The sequence below is a fragment of the Cicer arietinum genome, chromosome 4 (genome assembly GCF_000331145.2).
Source record: "Cicer arietinum cultivar CDC Frontier isolate Library 1 chromosome 4, Cicar.CDCFrontier_v2.0, whole genome shotgun sequence".
In the NCBI taxonomy this organism is placed as follows: Eukaryota; Viridiplantae; Streptophyta; class Magnoliopsida; order Fabales; family Fabaceae; genus Cicer; species Cicer arietinum.
Genome location: NC_021163.2, coordinates 49,495,699 through 49,514,259, shown reverse-complemented (window position 1 = coordinate 49,514,259; position 18,561 = coordinate 49,495,699). Strand labels below are relative to the sequence as shown.

The 18,561-nt window shown below is 29.0% G+C and overlaps 1 protein-coding gene across 1 annotated transcript; it reads left to right on the top strand.

The window, feature by feature from the left end:
• Window positions 1–6,663: 6,663 nt before the first annotated feature.
• Window positions 6,664–13,337, top strand: LOC101506306 (probable methyltransferase PMT3). The gene is made up of 8 exons (XM_004497809.4): window positions 6,664–6,820; window positions 7,832–8,328; window positions 9,086–9,250; window positions 9,797–9,979; window positions 10,634–11,228; window positions 11,675–11,787; window positions 11,889–12,109; window positions 12,700–13,337. The coding sequence occupies exons 2-8, from the start codon at window positions 8,056–8,058 to the stop codon at window positions 13,022–13,024; spliced, it is 1,875 nt and encodes a 624-aa protein (XP_004497866.1). The 5' UTR covers window positions 6,664–6,820; window positions 7,832–8,055; the 3' UTR covers window positions 13,025–13,337.
• The last annotated feature ends 5,224 nt before the right edge of the window (window positions 13,338–18,561 follow it).

Below are 18,561 nucleotides of genomic sequence, written 5' to 3'. Positions count from 1 at the left end.
TTGGTGTATGTTGTAAGCCATACTCCAAGTATAGGTTAATAGGTTTTTGTGATGTTGGAGATAAACTAGAAAAGGAAAAGATCCAATGGTAAATGTAAATTCCTAAGTGAAAATTTGATCCCCTGGTCAAGCAAAAGACAAAGGATCATTTCCCTTTCTACAGTTGAAGCATAAAATATTTCAGCAGCCAGCTGCGGCACCCAATTGCTATAGACGAAACATCAACTAGAAGACTTCAAAATTAATAAGAGTAACATTATTGTCTTTTGTGATAATACTTCTGCTATATGTTTAAACAAAGATCCTATTTTACATTCAATGGCAAAAAACATATAGATATTGAACATCAATTCATAAAAGACAAATGGTATTTTAGACATTAAATTCGTTGACACTGATCATCAATGGGTAATCATTTTTACAAAACCCCTTGTTGAAGAAAGATTTAACTTTATAAAAAAAAGTTTAATCATTCAATTTATAAAAGGAGTGATGTAAGAATCCCTATGTGCCTCTGCCTCTGGTAAAACAAACTTATTAGATACATATGTATGTTCCGCCTCTGCTAAATTGAATTTTACATTTGCCTCTAGTTGCTTAAAATTCAATTTATCTAGGATATGATTAATTTTTTCTTGCCAATTGTGTGAGTTCAATGTTTTCTGACACATGTTGGCATTATATATTGACGCATGCAAAGTAGTTATTGTTATTCGCTTTTAGAAACTCAAACCTTTTATCAAAAACACAAACATTCAAGTCACTCACTACTCTCATGTATTTTTCCATACTTTTGATATTCTTTTTCAAACCTTAGAACCTCTCTGAAAATTGTCCTAACTTCTTTTATGGCTTCGAGTTCTGCATCTTTTTATGTCGTTGGTAACATTTCTTTTGCACCCACTATGGAATGGGATATGGGTCAACTTGATACTCGCACTGAACTTCAAATTGATTTCACAAATCCCGCTGAAAACGGGTTCAACTTCGTAAAATTTTACTAGTATTGGATGTACTGATTACTTTAACCTAGATCAATTGTATGCTCTAAATGTGCTAGATCAATCACAACAAAGATCAGAAAATCCTAATGGACTCAAAAAAATTCTTTAAAAAGATTTGTGATCTTCACTAAGAAAACATCAAGATAATAAGAAACTACAAGAAAGGAACCAACTGCCAGTATTGATACAAACTCGTAAAAACTCTTGTGTTAGAACTAAGCACTGTGCAACCTAAAACACTCTCTGAGAGCAATTCATATAAACACTTTGTGTGAGTGTTAGACATAAAATCATCTTATACACTCTTGTAACTTGGTCAAGTAGTGGTTATCGTCCTCAACAACTTGCTTACACTAACCTAGAAGTTTGTGAAGACTTGAACATGGTCAGATTGATTACAATATGTTCATTGAAGTTGTGATACTATTGGTGAATAATGGATTAAATCCTTCTATGTCAAGGGACTATACATAGATATCTTGTTTGTGGCAAGCCATGATTATTTGTTTTATTTTTTTCTTTTTATCTCATTACTTATTACTGTTTTCAAACATCACTAGTATTTAAATTCATTTTTAATTAAATTTTTGAAACAAATCACAATCCAAACCCCCATTTTCTTGTGTTTTTATCTCTACAACATTTAGCCTGATACTTAGCCACATGTTCTATAATAGATTCACTGGCCTTACCATCAAATTTGGAACTTAATTCCTCGAGGAAGTTCAAATTGCAACTTTACATTAGGGAAAACATACACAAAATATGGCCTATTTGCATAACCAACATTAAAACCATGTTTAAGACTCTTTATACAACATTTTGGAATGATGCCGCCAACATTTTGTCTTATTTGATGAATCACATTATCTCCATTTTGATTCCTATTAACCACATTTATATTTCGAGGATTAATGTGATTCATTTTAATAAGTTGTGCATTTGGGATTCTTTGAGGAACTTCATTATTAATTAACCCATTATTATCACCATCATTAGGGGTTCTGAATAAATCATCAATACATCCATTTGCTAGCCAAAACCTGGTATGTGGAATTTGTGTTTTCTATGAATAGGTTACAAATGATGGCAATTTGACGAGTAATCATATTCATCATTTTGTGGTTGCTATCATCCATTTGTTGTCTGAAAGGTTGTGAAGTGGTATTAGTAAATGAAAAAGGTACGTGATTCTCCTTAAGTCTATGATGAAAATCATCATTACTAATTCCTAAATGATCCATTCCAATCCCATAAATTTCCTATTTCATATCCCGATAAATTTTAGCCGTTAATGATGTTGTATATGCCACTTATAGAGGAGGAACAAAGCATGGTGGAAGCCCATATGGAGGCACATAAACATTTATCCTTTAAATGGACGAATTTTCCCTAGGGTTAGTATTAATTTGAATAATCACGGGGTTCGAAGACAAATCTAAAAGAACTCATTTGATCATCATTTTGAAGTATGTTTATCTTTTGACAATCTTTGTTCTTATTATTATTTTGACTATTATTCTTCTTTGTTTGGAGAATTTACATTCCTTCTTTTTGTAGAAATAAATCCATTTTAAAGTTTATTAATTGCATAAATTATGAAAACTTGACACAAACTGTCTCAAACTTGGTCTCACTCAGCATGAAAATTTGTTGACAATAAATTTTATCACTACAACTACAAATTTAATGATCAATCTAGAATCCATATTAGATCCTTAAAGGATTCCAAGTTGATAGGTTTATTGGTAAAAGTTTAAGTTTAACACTAAGACAATGTAAAAATGAATTTGAATTCAACATAAATAAAATAAAGTAAACAACAAAGCAATCCAAATGAAAAGATTATTATTAAGTATGAGTTTCATACATCATTCGAGCAACCAATGAGACGATAGAGAGTGGATATACATTTGTTTAGACTTTTGTAAAATCAGAAAAATGAATCCCTTATTGGGAGGATACAATCTCTATTTATAGAAGAATATGATAACTACCACCTATTGCATGTAAGACATATGTCTTTCCTTGTTTCCCACCTTATAACTTCATTAACCATCTTTAAACTTCTCTTGTATGCTTCCAACATAGTTAATCGAATATAGACTAGTAGGATATTTGTTCCTCTACAAGGGTGACACTTTGGTGCGATGATTCGAATAGTTGACACATGATATCATAATAAAATGTAGTATTTATGTTTTATGCAAGATGTATTATGATAACAAAAAATTCTTTACATTTTGAGACTAAATATAATAAAGTGCGACATTTAAAATAAACAAATAACAATGCAAAGTTGTCTCACATGTAAAAATACATGAAAATATTTTTATCAATGATAATATGTCTCGTGTCTGATAGTTTAATCTCATTAATGAACTCTTATCTCGTGTATGATCATAACTTTGAAAGTTTTAAAAGGGATAATTTGTTTTATGTATAATAGTTATTTTAAATTTTTATCAATGACAACTTATTTTGTGTATAATAGTTATTTTAAAATTTTTATCATTGACAACTTGTCTCATATATAATAGTTATTTTAGTTTTTTTATCATCGATAAATTGTCCCATATATAATAGTTATTTTAAATTTTTTATCAGTGACAACTTATACAATATATAATATTTATTATCTCTTGATATGACATTTTTTTCACCTTTTTTTCTTCTCATCGTCGTACTATTTTTGCTCATCACCATTTTTTTCGTTCTTTTATTTATTTCATGATCTTTCTCATCATCATTCTATTTTTTCTCAATTATTTTATTATCTCTCATATGTTACTTTCTTTAATCTATTTATTTTAGATATATGCTTGGGTTGTATTTATAGTTTTTATTATTATTTTTTATCTAAAAAAATTGTTTAAAAAAATCTATTTGTTTTGGCTTTTTTTATATATTTATTTTTTGATTACTTTATTTTATTCCTCATCTAAATTTTGGATCTTTTTATCTGTTTAGATCTACTTATTTTTGTCATTTTTTTCTTCCAGTTTCATATATTTTTGGAATTTTTTTATTTCATCTACTTATTTTAGACATTCTTATTGTATGTTTATATTCTGTTGATTTTCTTTTTGAACTGAAAAAGTTGATAAAAAAAATATTTATTTTGACTTTGTTTATTATACTTTCATTTTATTTTTTTTTCAACTTCGTTAGTACATAGAAGGAAGATTTTGCTGTCTATTTATTTTGTTTCTCATCATTTTTTTCTTTGTAATTTCTTATCCAACTATTTTTTTTCTATATTTTTTATTTTTTTTTAAAAAACACGCTAAATAAATGTTGTAGCTCGATGATCTTTGTTTTTTCGAAAAAGCAAGTTAAATAAAGGCTGTAGCTTGAGGAAAATAGAAACTTGTTATAGATAAAATGAAGAGAAATTAATGGAAAAGAAAAATGGTAAATTAATGGAAAAGATAAATGTTATTATTTATTTGAAATTGGTAGAATAACAAAATATTATTGTTGTTTGGTATACCTTGATATAGAATATGTCATGTTGAAGAGGCTGAAGAAAAAACCATTTGTCGAGGATAAAAAAGAAAAAAAGGAATTTCATCACTTAGCCTTGTTCTTCTCTTACAACTTTCTTGCAATAAGAGAAAAAAAATGGAGATTAGAAATGTAGAGGATGAAAAAATGTACATAAAAAAAATGAGAGAAAGAAGAGAAATAGGGAAGTGAATTTGAAATTAGGTATGAGAATGAATTTGAAATAAAATAAGGTATTATAAAATTAATGTAGAGTAGGAAGAGAAATTTGCAGAATGATTTGACAAATGATTTGGGAAGTGAAAATAAAATAACTATGGTTATGGTAAGTGGTCCGAGTTGAGCATGTGGATATTACCAATCGACCACCCATAGAAGTAATATCTACCTATGCGTTATTTCTCTTGTCTCCTAGTTCCACATAGACACGAACCCATGAAGTACTATCATTGTGTAGTGTCTCACCACTTGAGTTGAGCTACATATCAAACCTTATGATAGCGGATAGGTATTTTATATATTTCTATAAGATTATATATTAACTCAATAATTTAGCATCCTTGAAAAAAAAACTCAACCATTTAACATATAAAAAAAAAAAACTCAACCACTTTTCAAGGTAAATATAATCTTGTAATAGTGTGAATAATGGACAAGGTCAGCTTATTCCATTTTGGTCTTTAAAAAAAGTTTTTATTTGATAGAAAATCTTTCAAAATAAAATTTCACTTAATAAAAATTGGTTTAGTTATAGTTTTAGTCCCTATATTATTATCAATTTATAGAAATAATCTCCATATTTTAAAAGTCGACAGTTTTGGTTCATCTTTAAGATTTTTAAACTAAAAAATGCGGAATTTACATATTTTTAATGACGTGACATACAAGTCTGTGATATAGAACCATCTAGATGCATTAATTAAATTAAAAATATAAAAAAAAATTGAAGTTGAAAACTAAATTTTTACTGTGTTTTATTTTAATTTTATGTGTGTTAATCATTTTACATTATCGAATCATATATCACATCATTTAAAAAACTAGAGATATTCGTCTGATTTTTTTATAAATGAATGTAAAAGAAAATTAATTTACCAAACACTTCAATTAGAAGCACATTTATTAATTTTAAAAAGTTTTACAAATTCATTTAGTTATATCTATATTATATTGTTATTAAATTCTTTTATAATTGTATATACAATAATGTTCAATTAAATGACAATGTTAAACTTTCTTATACTGCATTAAAAAAAATCATAACATTTGAGTAAAAAAAACCCATAACATATTTTGGGCACAACTGCAATTACTAATCTACTTTTACAAAAAGTTGAGTAAAAAAATCCATTTGAAACGTATTTAAGAATTGCATTATAAAACTTAATAGAGTTTGTTTTTTGTTTTATACAAAAAAGAAAGAGTTCGCTTTTTGTTTCAAATTGACAGCTGAGTTTTTGTTTTGAGGCAATTGACAACCCAGTTGAAAATTGATTGTTTATAATTTTTCATTTGATTAATTAATTAAGAGAAAATAAAAGATGCATTTTTTTATAAAATAATTTTATGTTAATATTAATAATTATTTTATATTCAGTCAAATTAAAAAAATATTTTAAAATTGATTGACATTGTAAAATAATACATTTGTTTAAACTCATTAACTAATCAAAATTGAAGATAATTTATCTTTGTACAAAATAAAGTTTTATATAATCATAACTAAACTTTTTTTTTTTTTAAAAAGATGATAAATTTTATTATAATTAATTCACTGTGAGATCTCAAGTTCGGAATAAGACATTGAACTTAACAATATTTATATTTGTCAGTTAGACTTAACGACACAATTAAATATTTATAGATATAAAATTAATTATTTGTATGAGTGACTTTAAAATAATTACGATAAAAATCAAATAATTTAGAAAATATAATTAATTGTTTGAAAATTTATATTGATTGAGATATATGAATTACCTCAAAATTCCAATGATTGGGTGGATTAAATATTAATTAATTCAATCATAAAAATACATGTAATTTTCGAAGATAATGATTTTTGAAACACAATTCATCAAATATTTTTTAATAAAAAAAAAATGATGGTAGGGACAATGAAATAGACCACCTTAAATTAACGACCTCAACAATGGGACATTGTGACACATAATCCCTTTTCATCACTTCTCAAAATAGCAAACCAAAAACACTTACTTAGATCCGTCATACTCTCTCTTCTCCTTCTTCACTCCAAATCTCACTTCTTTCACACCCTATTTTCAAGATTTTTCCCCCAAATTAACCCAGTAAGTTTTTCATTGCTGATTTTCATAAAGTTTGCATTTTTATTGGATCTGATAGCGTTTCGCAATCTGGGTTTGTTTCATTTTATTTATTGTGTCGGTGCTTGTGCACAAATCTTCATTTTATTGTTTTTTTCATTGAGTAGTTGTTGAATTGTTAGAAACTCATTCCTTTTTATTAGATGTTTATAATGTAGTTTACCTTTGTGTCAGATCTAGGTAAGTAATGTAATTAATTTCATTTATTTCTATGGCTAATTATTATCATTAATATAAGATTTTTGCATTGTTTATCACGTAAGTATTCAATTATTACCTTTTTTTTTCTTTTCCTTTCATAGGGTCTTTTGGATCCTTCGTTTTCATTGAATAGTTGTCAATTTTCTTGATGCTTGTGATCGGTACTCATCATTGCTTCTTCTTTCTTTCATTCTTTATTATTTTTTGTTCATGTGCTGTGGGATGTTCTGTTCATACATTCTGACTCAAAAAGAGTAAATAAATCTTGTAGATTGAGTTTTAACTTTCCGTTGGATTTTTATTTTTTGGTTTTAATTCTTTCGAACCCCATTGGAAAGGGGTCTGGTAATCTGGAGTTCGGTTGAAGGTAAGTAAAGTTTCGCTAAAGATTGTTGTTTCAGTCAGGGTTCAAGCTCGGTACTCTTGATCCATTGGATTTAATTGAATAGCCTAGACCACACTATTTTTTATGCTAGTGTTGTAAATTGTCCTTGGTCATTTGTTTCTTCATTGATCAGTGTTGTTGTTTAATTGGGGTACACTTTGCTTTGATTATGTTAGCCTGTGTCCGTGCTTTGCTACACGTGTTTCATCCATGTTTCGTCAAACTTTGTCACACTAGAAAAGAAACAAGTTTTAAATTGATTTTTATATTTGGATGTGTTCTTTGATGTAAATTGTAATTCTTTTGTATCTCTATGTTTTTTCAAGATGAGAAAACAGTAATGGATTTCTGTGTTTGTTTCACTGACTATATTGTCCCCTTGTTTTCAGGTTAACCGTCGAAATAGTGAGTTAAAATATCTTATAAGCTTTAGGAGGAATCTGGATTGTGCTATCTAATTTGAAAAAATTGTAGTTGCTAGTTCATGTGGTGTTTCAGATGGTGCATTCGGTGTTTCATGCATAGTGAAACAAGATCAATGCTGTGATCAGTTGTAGTTCATAACTGAGCAGTGAAAAAGTATATTTCGATTTGTCTTACTTTCAACTGATAAATGTCGAGGGGCAGATCTGATGGATCGCAAAAGAAGCGTTTAGTTGCTTCCGTTGGTGCCGTGGCACTCTTTCTTGGTTTTCTATATGTGTTCCAAGGGTCTATCTTTGGTTCTCAAAGTAGTGGTTCATCTACAGTTGAGTATGGAAAATCGTTGAAAAGACTCGGCGCATCGTATTTGGGTGCAGATGACGATGCAGATAACAAACAAGAAGAATCTACAAGTTTAGTTCAGGAAGATGTGGAGGACGATGTTAAACCGAAGAGTTTTCCTGTAAGATTTTGTGCAAGCTTAAAATTTTATTTTGGTTCTAAGCCTGCTGCACTTTATGCCTCTTTTATTATATTTGATGGGTATATTTAATTTTGAAAGCCACACTAAACTATATTATTATTTATAGAAGACATAATTTATAGAGTTTCCCTGAATATCGTTAATAAAAATTATAATGTTATCTATGTATTAGTTGTTTAAATTTCGTAAATTACAATTTATAGAAGAATTATTAATACATCAATGTTCTGATAAATATATACATATGTAACTGCCTACTTCATTAAATTACTAATAAATAACACATGTCGATACTCCATTCAATGTTGTCAAATAGTCGCTATAGCACTATATCATAATGGAATTTTAACAAATCGTTATTGCTCAGCAATACGCTATTGAGTACAAATAGTTGTCACTTGTCAGATAGTCGCTATTGCGGCTCTATAGCAATATAGCATACCGGAATTTGAACAAACTGTTATTTTCTGAAATCCCGCAATTGACAACACAATGTCCATCAGATAAGAAAAAACATTAATCACCAAGGTTGTAGGTTGTGAGCACTAATGGCATATACATAAATAATATCAAAGTCAAGCAACAGAGTTTTAATTGCATAATCAAATAAAATTTACAAGTCCATGCAGTAAGCGACCACAGCATCACCGAGGTTGTGATCGTCATCCTAATTTTGGCTTTACTTTTGGAACATCAGTAATCTGATGACTTATGCATATGCTTTTTGCTTTTGAAGGTTTGTGATGATCGTCATTCGGAGTTGATTCCCTGCTTAGACAGACATCTTATCTATCAGATGAGACTGAAGCTGGATCTTACTGTGATGGAACACTACGAGAGACATTGCCCTCCTGCAGAAAGGCGGTACAATTGCTTGATTCCTCCTCCCCCAGGATACAAGGTGAAAAATATGTTGAGACTAGATGTTAATCTTAAACTAAAACATATCCTCATTGAATCATTAATACGTCTGTATCATTGTTATCAAATCATGAATCGGAAGACTTATTTTCTGAAATGCGAATCGGATCTTATTATGAATCGTAAGATTCACTGTCAATAAAAGGTTGTCATTTCTTAGGAAAGAACAAGTAGAATAACAAAATTATAAGCTGATATATCATATATGAACCTCAGTAATTCAAGATTCAAGTCATATATCAAATGACAAAAGAAAAGTGGGGGATTATACAAAGTTCTACACTAAGCTAGTCATTTATTAGAATGAATCGGGATTCATCATAGTGACTCGGGATTCATCATAATGAATTGGGATTCAATGAGATTCATGTCCAAGTAGATGCACACTAGATATTTATATTGTTTGGGTTCAGTTTAGTATCAAATTGAGATATGACTTGCATGTATTGCAAGTTACCGATAATCATGATCTGTATCATTTGTCAGTGTCAAACGTTTTGATTTTGTTGTTTCTACGGTGTTCCAGGTTCCTATTAAGTGGCCACAGAGCAGGGAGGAGGTATGGAAAGTAAATATACCACATACTCACCTTGCACATGAGAAGTCTGACCAGAACTGGATGGTTGTAAAAGGCGAAAAGATATTTTTCCCTGGAGGAGGGACTCATTTTCACAATGGTGCTGATAAGTACATTGCCGCAATCGCAAATGTAAGTCTTACTACTTACCCCTGCAAAGTAATCATACTTGTGTTGCTTAATTGATTACAGTGTCATCAAACTTTGTGTGTTTTTGCAAATATCTATCAGTGTCATGCAATATGCATATGCATTCAGTTTTTGGATGAATACATGACACTTACATAGTTATATTCTTTACATATTGAATGTGTTCATTTGACAATAAATTTCAACAATAATTTGGATGGTTAACATAGTTTAAATGTAGTTAATTACATTAAGTAGTTGACGAATGAATATAACAAGGTGTTGCAACTCGTTAACCATCCATTGAACGTAATTACTCACAAATTTCAAATATTCAAATATACACGATATTAGTTAAATATTGAATGTGTTCAAATGTGCATGATATTCATTAACCACAGTTTGTATTCAAATATACACCTGAAAATTGTGGTTGATGATTAATGAGTTGGCTCCTTGTATCCTTTAAGCATCATTGATCATCCTAATTGTTGTATCATTTTATGTCAAAATAGCACAACTCTATTCTTTACTCCACAGTTAATAGGCTTTTCAGTACCATAGTAGACAGTGTAGGTTGTTTGATGCACTCTGTTTATACTTACTTTCAATTTCATGGCTAAATTTGTGTGTCTCATAGTAAGTTTGTGTTGCTAGATGCTCAACTTTTCAAACAATAATCTTAACAACGAAGGAAGACTACGAACTGTTCTTGATGTTGGCTGCGGTGTTGCAAGTTTTGGGGCTTATCTTCTAGCATCTGATATCATTGCAATGTCTTTGGCACCCAATGATGTGCATCAAAATCAAATTCAATTCGCTTTAGAAAGAGGAATTCCTGCATATCTTGGTGTCTTGGGAACCAAGAGACTCCCTTACCCAAGTAGATCTTTTGAACTTGCACACTGTTCTCGTTGCCGGATTGATTGGCTTCAGAGAGATGGAATACTACTCCTCGAGCTCGACCGTGTTCTTAGGCCAGGAGGTTATTTTGCGTACTCATCTCCAGAAGCTTATGCTCAGGATGAAGAGGATCTGAGGATATGGAAAGAAATGAGTGCCCTCGTCGGACGCATGTGTTGGACAATTGCTTCGAAGAGAGACCAAACTGTCATCTGGCAGAAACCTCTCACAAATGATTGCTATATGGAAAGAGAACCCGGTACGCGCCCTCCTCTTTGCCAGTCTGATGATGACCCAGATGCAGTTTGGGGAGTGAACATGGAAATTTGCATAACACCTTACTCCGACCGTGAGTACTTTTTCTCTTGATGGTTTATGCATTTTATTTCTATGCCTTCTAGTTTTTTTTCTTACTACAATCTTTTGTATGTTCTTCTCTTTTTAGTGCATATGCCAATTGTATATTTGTTTGAGTTTAATTTTCTTACACTGGCAGCATAAAAAGTATTACATTGTCAACAAATCATAACCAATCATATATGTGATATTAGTAGTTATGATTAAAGTCAAATATTTTAATAATCTAACAGTTATAATTGATCAATAGTATAAAAAACGTTTACACTGACGGTATTTATGAATTAAATCCTTATTTTATGGTTTCTACGCCACACTCTGCAAACGTAAGTTCTCTTTCTTGAATTTCTGTGGATTATGTTGACTTTCTATGGCTACAACTAATTTTAGTGCATGTAACTTGCTTTCAAAGCACCTAAACATGCTTTTCATTATCAGATGACAACAGAGCCAAGGGTAGTGAATTAGCTCCATGGCCTTCAAGGTTGACAAGTCCTCCTCCTAGATTAGCTGACCTTGGCTATTCAAGTGAAATCTTCGAAAAGGACACGGTAACTCGAACATGCGAATTTATCCTGTTACTGTTTTAATTAGGTTCTTTCCCATTATGATTGAATAATAACAAAGATGCATTATAAATCATATGGTGCAGGAACTATGGCAAAAAAGAGTTGAGAATTACTGGAATCTCATGGGTCCAAAAATCACGTCGAACACTGTGAGGAATGTGATGGATATGAAAGCAAACTTGGGCTCATTTGCAGCTGCTCTTAAAGACAAGGATGTTTGGGTGATGAATGTTGTACCTCATGATGGACCAAGCACACTTAGGATTGTATTTGACAGAGGACTCATAGGGACTACCCATGACTGGTATTAAACTTTGTTTTCCTGAAACAAATTCATTGCATCTTTGATATCTCATTATGCATTTGATATTTTTCTCCCGATGTTTTAAAAACCAGACAAAGCAGTCAGTTCAATCGGGATTCGGCTAGTTCTTAGTTGGTTTGATCTCAGTTGTGCTGCGCTTAGGTTGACCGGGATTGAACTCTGCAGTTGAATCACAGTTGGTTCAACCGGTTTTTATTTTTTACATTTTTTTTGTACTTTTTTAATATTTTCTTTATATATTTATCCGTCATCTGGTACAACTATGGCTGAACCAATTGAACCATGTTTCGATGGTCTCACTGGTTCAATTTCTGATCCAGTTATTAAAACATTGGTTTCACCCTTTTACTCTATCTGTAGAGTTTTACATAAGAAATTGCACTTTGAAGTTAAACATTTTTTGCAGTGAATTCCATAATTGGTGTATCAAACAATCTCATTGGATTATTATTATTTTTAGTATATTTCAAGTTGCTTTCTGTGTTGGAGAATATATTGTAGCTACAAAATTTGATTTTTAATGTGATCACTGATTACACTAATACTTACTGGAGAATATAATTTAACAGGTGCGAAGCATTTTCAACGTACCCTCGAACTTATGATTTACTTCATGCATGGAACGTCTTTTCTGACTTACAAGCAAAACAGTGCAGTCAAGAAGATCTATTACTCGAGATGGACCGTATGGTTAGACCTACTGGTTTCATAATCATAAGGGACAAACAAAATGTGATTGATTTTGTAAAGAATTACCTAACAGCATTGCATTGGGAAGAAGTTGCAACTGCCGATTCGAGTTCCGATTCCGACCAAGATGGCAATGAAATTGTTTTCATCATCCAGAAGAAATTGTGGCTCACTACTGAAAGCCTTAGGGATGCAGCAGAATAGAAGAAAAACCACAACTACATAATTTATTTTTTTCACTTTTTTTTTTTTATATATATTTTCTGCTGTTACAAAGGTTTTAACAGCATGCACCCCTTTAGTGTTGGAAGCAAGTATAGCTACAACTACATTTTGTAGCATTACATAATGTTGACAATATTGTTGTTAATTTTCTTTCTTTTGGTTCTCATTTCATTTTCATTCTTATGATATATGATAATGCAGGTTATTAAGCCTTAGGCCTTATTATGTTTCTATTGGATATTCATTATTTTGCCCTTCAATTTGGGTGTAATGTAAGCTACTTAATAATCAACACACTGTAGACTGTCTTTGTGGTGAAAAGTTAGGGTTTATCATTATTATGTAATGTTTCTATATGCATTTTTTATGCTTGGATTGGGCTAATATATGTATCTATGCATTTAAAGAATGTAACTTGAAATGTAATGTACATGCATTTTTTGTTGTTGTTTGAATCTTTTTCTCAAAGATTATAAAAATTAATAAATTAACACTCATTTGACATCTTCAATTGAACTTTGGTTTGGATTGGACTAAAAGATATGTGGTATATGTTGAGTTAAGCTTGAATAAGATGGTGTAAGACTTATTAAAATTGGATTATAATCTCAACCCCTTTTTTAATAATAATTATGCTATATTCCAGCTCTTATTTTGATAATAATTATGTTACAATCTAAACTTTACTTGTCCCCTTTGTTTGCTTGTTACTCTTTCCGTCTTGTTTTAATTGGTTAATTTGAGTTGTAATTAATTTTTAAAAAAAGATTAGTTTTATTGATTTTGATGATGATGAGTTTTATTTATTCAAATACTCTTATTAATTTTAGTTAGTCGAAAATTTTGATGAGTTGAAATATAATAAATAAAAATATATTAGTAGAAAAAAAATAATTAATATCATATTAATATTGTAAAATTTTACAAATATTTTGAGAGAGAAAATAAAAAATGAGACGGAGGGAGTATCCGTTGTCTATTTTGAGCCTAATCTAATGTAAATTTATATTTTTACTACCACAATTTATTTTATATGATTATTTTTGGGTACTTTTTAAAGTATAATGGAAACATATTGTGGAATTCTTTTGTAGCTTTGTTGTATGAGTTCTCCATCTTGATGATGATTGTGAAAAAGATGAAAAGAGAAAAATGAAAAAAGGAAGGAGGATAAATAAATAAAATATGAAAAGAGAAGAAATGGGAGAAAAAAGAAATGAAAATTGAGTGTTGATTCTAAAAGGTTGGTTACCCGTAATTGATTGTTGATTCTTCATCGCCTTTTGAATACAATTTTCTTTTGTATATATCCACCTATTGTTTGATTATCATGACACGATTACAAACTTGAAAATAACTTTTGATTCATTTGTACTTTTAAAAATGGAAATTTTAGTCTATACCCTCTCCTTTATCTATATATTTCCAAAATTTAAAGGAAAGATTAAAATACTTTTATATATATATATATATTAAAAGTCATCATTTTTTTTCTTTCATTTTCTCATTTAACTTTTTTGAAATACACAAGTGAATGTCAAAATATTCATTTTTTTTTCTTCAAGTTTCCTGGTACAAAATACCACTCCGACAAACTTGAAAAAAAATTTCTGGTACATAACACACTTTCGAAAATCATTTTTGAAGTTTTCCAGAACTATTGGGAAACTTATTTCAAGTTCTCCGGAAAAAATAAACTACCGATAAACTTTATTGTGACTTTTTCGGAAGCTCCCAGAAAATTTCATCCCAAAGCTTTCCGGTAGTTGTTTGAATTTTTTTTTAAAATTAATTTATTTGTTTAAATTTTTTATTATATGAATATGTATTTAATTCATTTTATTTTAACAATTTTTTTTTTTTGTGGATAAGGCTTGAGGTAGAGATGACAAAGTTGTAAGAAGAATACGTGACTTTGAATTTTTATCGTCTATGGATGCTGCTCCGGAAGGATTCGTCCAACAACATCTTGTAGAAGGCGACGATTTATGGTGTATTTATAGTGTATTATTTATGGTATATTAATTATTTATGATGTATTATTATTTAAAAATATTTATGGTGTATTAAGAAAAAGGGTGTGTACCTGGAAGCTTGTCTATAAAGTTTTCTGGAAACACTACCGGGAAAGTTGAAGAAATTTTTTCGATAATACATACTTTTTCATTTTGTATTGAATTTTTATTTTTTGGTTGAGTTTTCCGGTAAATATCTTCTGTACCAAAAAACTTGTAAATTTTTTTTCGAAAGCATTATGTATACCGGAATTCTTCTAAATAGTTTTTTGGAAGTTACCATAAACCTTTTTTACTGGTTTCAGAAATGATGAAATGGTAAAAAAAATTGAATTTGATTAAATAGTAAATAAAAAAATGAAAGTATTTTTGACATTTTCATAAGTTTATGGGAGTATAAGTATAAAAATGGAGATATAGAATAAATTTTTCACAAAAATGATATTAAAAATAATTGAGTGTATTATTTAAGGGTGCCAATAGAGCGGGAGGCGGGATCGATAAATACTTCCCTTTTCCTTTCACCCTAATTGTCTCTGATCTCCATCTAGAGAATTTTTTTTTTTTTACTGAGGAGCTCCAACAAGACAATGTTAAATCGAACTTCTTATCTCTAAAACCCACACACAAGCCAAGAACAAGAAATAATTTTAATTCTAGTTCACATTATACCAATGTCCCCCACATCACCCTTAAATAAATATTGGGATTCTACCTTGTATCTCCACATCTAAACCTATCACTTTTTCAATCAACGTGAAAATATAATTTTTCCCTTTTAACTATCTGTCAAACTTTCAACTCGTTGAACTTCTCATTTTTTCACCCCTCTTTCTAGAATATTTGAAAGTTTCGAAATAATAATTTTTAGAATTTTCGAACAACTCGAAACTTTCAAAGTAGAAAAATTCACAATTTTTGAAACTTTCAAACAATTCAAAACTTTCGAAATAGAATTTTTTTGAAATTTTTCATATTTGGAAAACTTTCGAAACTTTCTAGATTTAGAAACTTTCTAAACTTTCGAAATTTTTCAAAGTTTTGAAATGTAATCCTCATTTCGAAAATTTGAAACTTCCGAAAGTTTTTAAAATTTGAAACTTATTATAAATGATTAAAAGAGTAAAATTGTCTTTTCATGTCTCTTGAAGTGGTAGGTTTAGGTGTGGGGTGCAAGATAAAATCTTCTAAATATTGTTGACACCAAATTTTGTCTGGCCTTTTTAATTATTGAATAAATAAAAATAAATGATATTTTGGATTTTGCACCTTTATTTTTTTGGAAAAATAATAATTCAAAATTTATATTTATTTAAAATAAATAAGAAAACGAAAATTACAAATTAAAGAATAAAAAATATTACTAGAGGGAATATTTTGTTCTTTAATTGTGTGATATGAAGGTAAATTGATTTGATTGGATACAATATTGCTTTATTAAGGTAAAATGGAAAAAAATCCTTTAAATTTACCCTAATAATTATATTGAGCAATTATATAAAAAATTGTTTCTTTAATTAGAAAAAACCTAGTTATCACTATAAATATGAACCTTGAGTGATTGTCTAAAGGGAAAATTGAATTGTGTTTGAATCCATTCATCGACGAGGTTCTTCAATCTACCCGCCGGCGAGCCACCTCTGATTTTTAGTGCGCCATTCTTGGACAACATTTTCTATAAGTACATTTAAAAAAAAATAAAGGAAAGAAGAAGGAAATGAAAGAGACATCAAGAAACACGAGTCTTATGATCCGTTTGTTATAAATTCTAGAAAAATGATTTTGGTATTTCATAATTTAGGAATTATCTTTTAGAGATTTTTAAAAAAAATGAGAAATTGTTATGTATTTGTCTATCGTAATAAAAATAACTTCTTTTTTTCAAAATTAAATTATAAAAAATAATGTTTTTTAGATGCTATTAAAAATAACTTCCTGGTTAAAACATTTATAGAATTATTTTCAAATTTCCATATTTTTAAAAACTGTAATACACATACACAAACTTTTAAAAGTGATTATTTTACTTGAAAAATTGTAACAAATGCACGATAAGATTATTTTTAAATTTTTATTTTATTTTAAATTATAACAAACAGATACAAACTTTTAAAAGTTCGTTAACAAATGCAACTTTTATTTTTCAAAACAGATGATAAATTTTTAATTCTATTATCGTAGTTTGTGAGTAAATTTAGTGATGAAATCATATGTTATAAGCATTTATACAAAAGAATACATCAATACATAAGTATAAGTGATGAAATAATGATATAATTTTTTAGATATTTATACCTCAAAAATATGAGACTCTTAGATATTTTCGTATTTGAAATTGTTATGTGCTTTTTTTTTTTTTTAACTTTGAACACTATTAATCATATTTTTTGCTTTGCATGTGACCAACAATCATTCAATAATTTAACTCTTATATAGTATTTTTTTTTTATTAAAAACATTATCCATTCATTCAAATCAATAGAAATTACATCGATCAATAATGCATTTCAGAGCGTTAAAAACAAAAGAATAAATCTGCGAACAAACTCACAACATTCAAGTTAATAGCATAAAACGACAAAATGTTTACAAATGTGACAAAGTCTACAAATATAACACAATTAAAATGTTCGAAATATCCATGTCTCTGGAGCTGGAACGTTGAAGACACTAAAGTGTCATTAATTGAATTTATACTGAATTGAAGTTGATCTCTCAATCTGAAAGCAAACATACACCACAACAAAGCAAAAAGAATGTGGCACCCTAAGACAAAGAAATCACAAAAAAAATAAAGGTGTAAAAATCACTTATTTTGATAAAAGAGAAAGTGAAAAACGATTTAGAGGAATAACTTGGTACCAAAAAATAGCCCTATACCATCCTCTTAAGTAAATAAAATAGAAGTAGAACAAAAGAGAGAGAGGAACTAAGAGACAGCTATTAAGTTTTGAAGATACCTAAAATGAAAGAAGTTATTTACCCAAAAAATAGAGAATAGTTAACTCTCATATAGTTGAACATCTAATTATTCAAAAACAGTATCATTTTGTGTTTTTTATTGTGGACAAAATTTAATTTTTAATAGGATAAAATAAAGTTATTCTTTAACTAGAAGCAAAATATATATATACAAGTATGTGAGTGCAGAGCCTCCAATTAGTTGGTTTTAGGTTCGTCGCTATGTAGATTGACACATTTTTAGAATATATGGTATAAATTAAGTATTTATTGACTTTATACACATAAAACTCTCCCTTTATTTTGAGAAATAAAAATGATCTCAACTTATTTCATGGAAGATTTGAAATTAAAATATTTTTTGATAATATATATATAGGAATTTTAATATTAGAGTATACAATTAGAATCTTAGTCATTCATTATTTGAATAATAATTAATATTTATTTATGTTATTTTCTCATAATACAAATGTAATTATTTCTTCCTCCAATTACTATTATAAATAAAAACAAAATCACTATATTTAAAAATTCAGC

Excerpts from the sequence above, each read along its gene's own strand:
- LOC101506306 (XM_004497809.4), top strand. The coding sequence starts at position 8,056 with ATGTCGAGGGGCAGATCTGATGGATCGCAAAAGAAGCGTTTAGTTGCT. Across the intron at positions 11,788-11,888 it reads AAATCTTCGAAAAGGACACG|GAACTATGGCAAAAAAGAGT; the intron begins GTAACTCGAACA and ends CATATGGTGCAG. Across the intron at positions 12,110-12,699 it reads ATAGGGACTACCCATGACTG|GTGCGAAGCATTTTCAACGT; the intron begins GTATTAAACTTT and ends ATAATTTAACAG.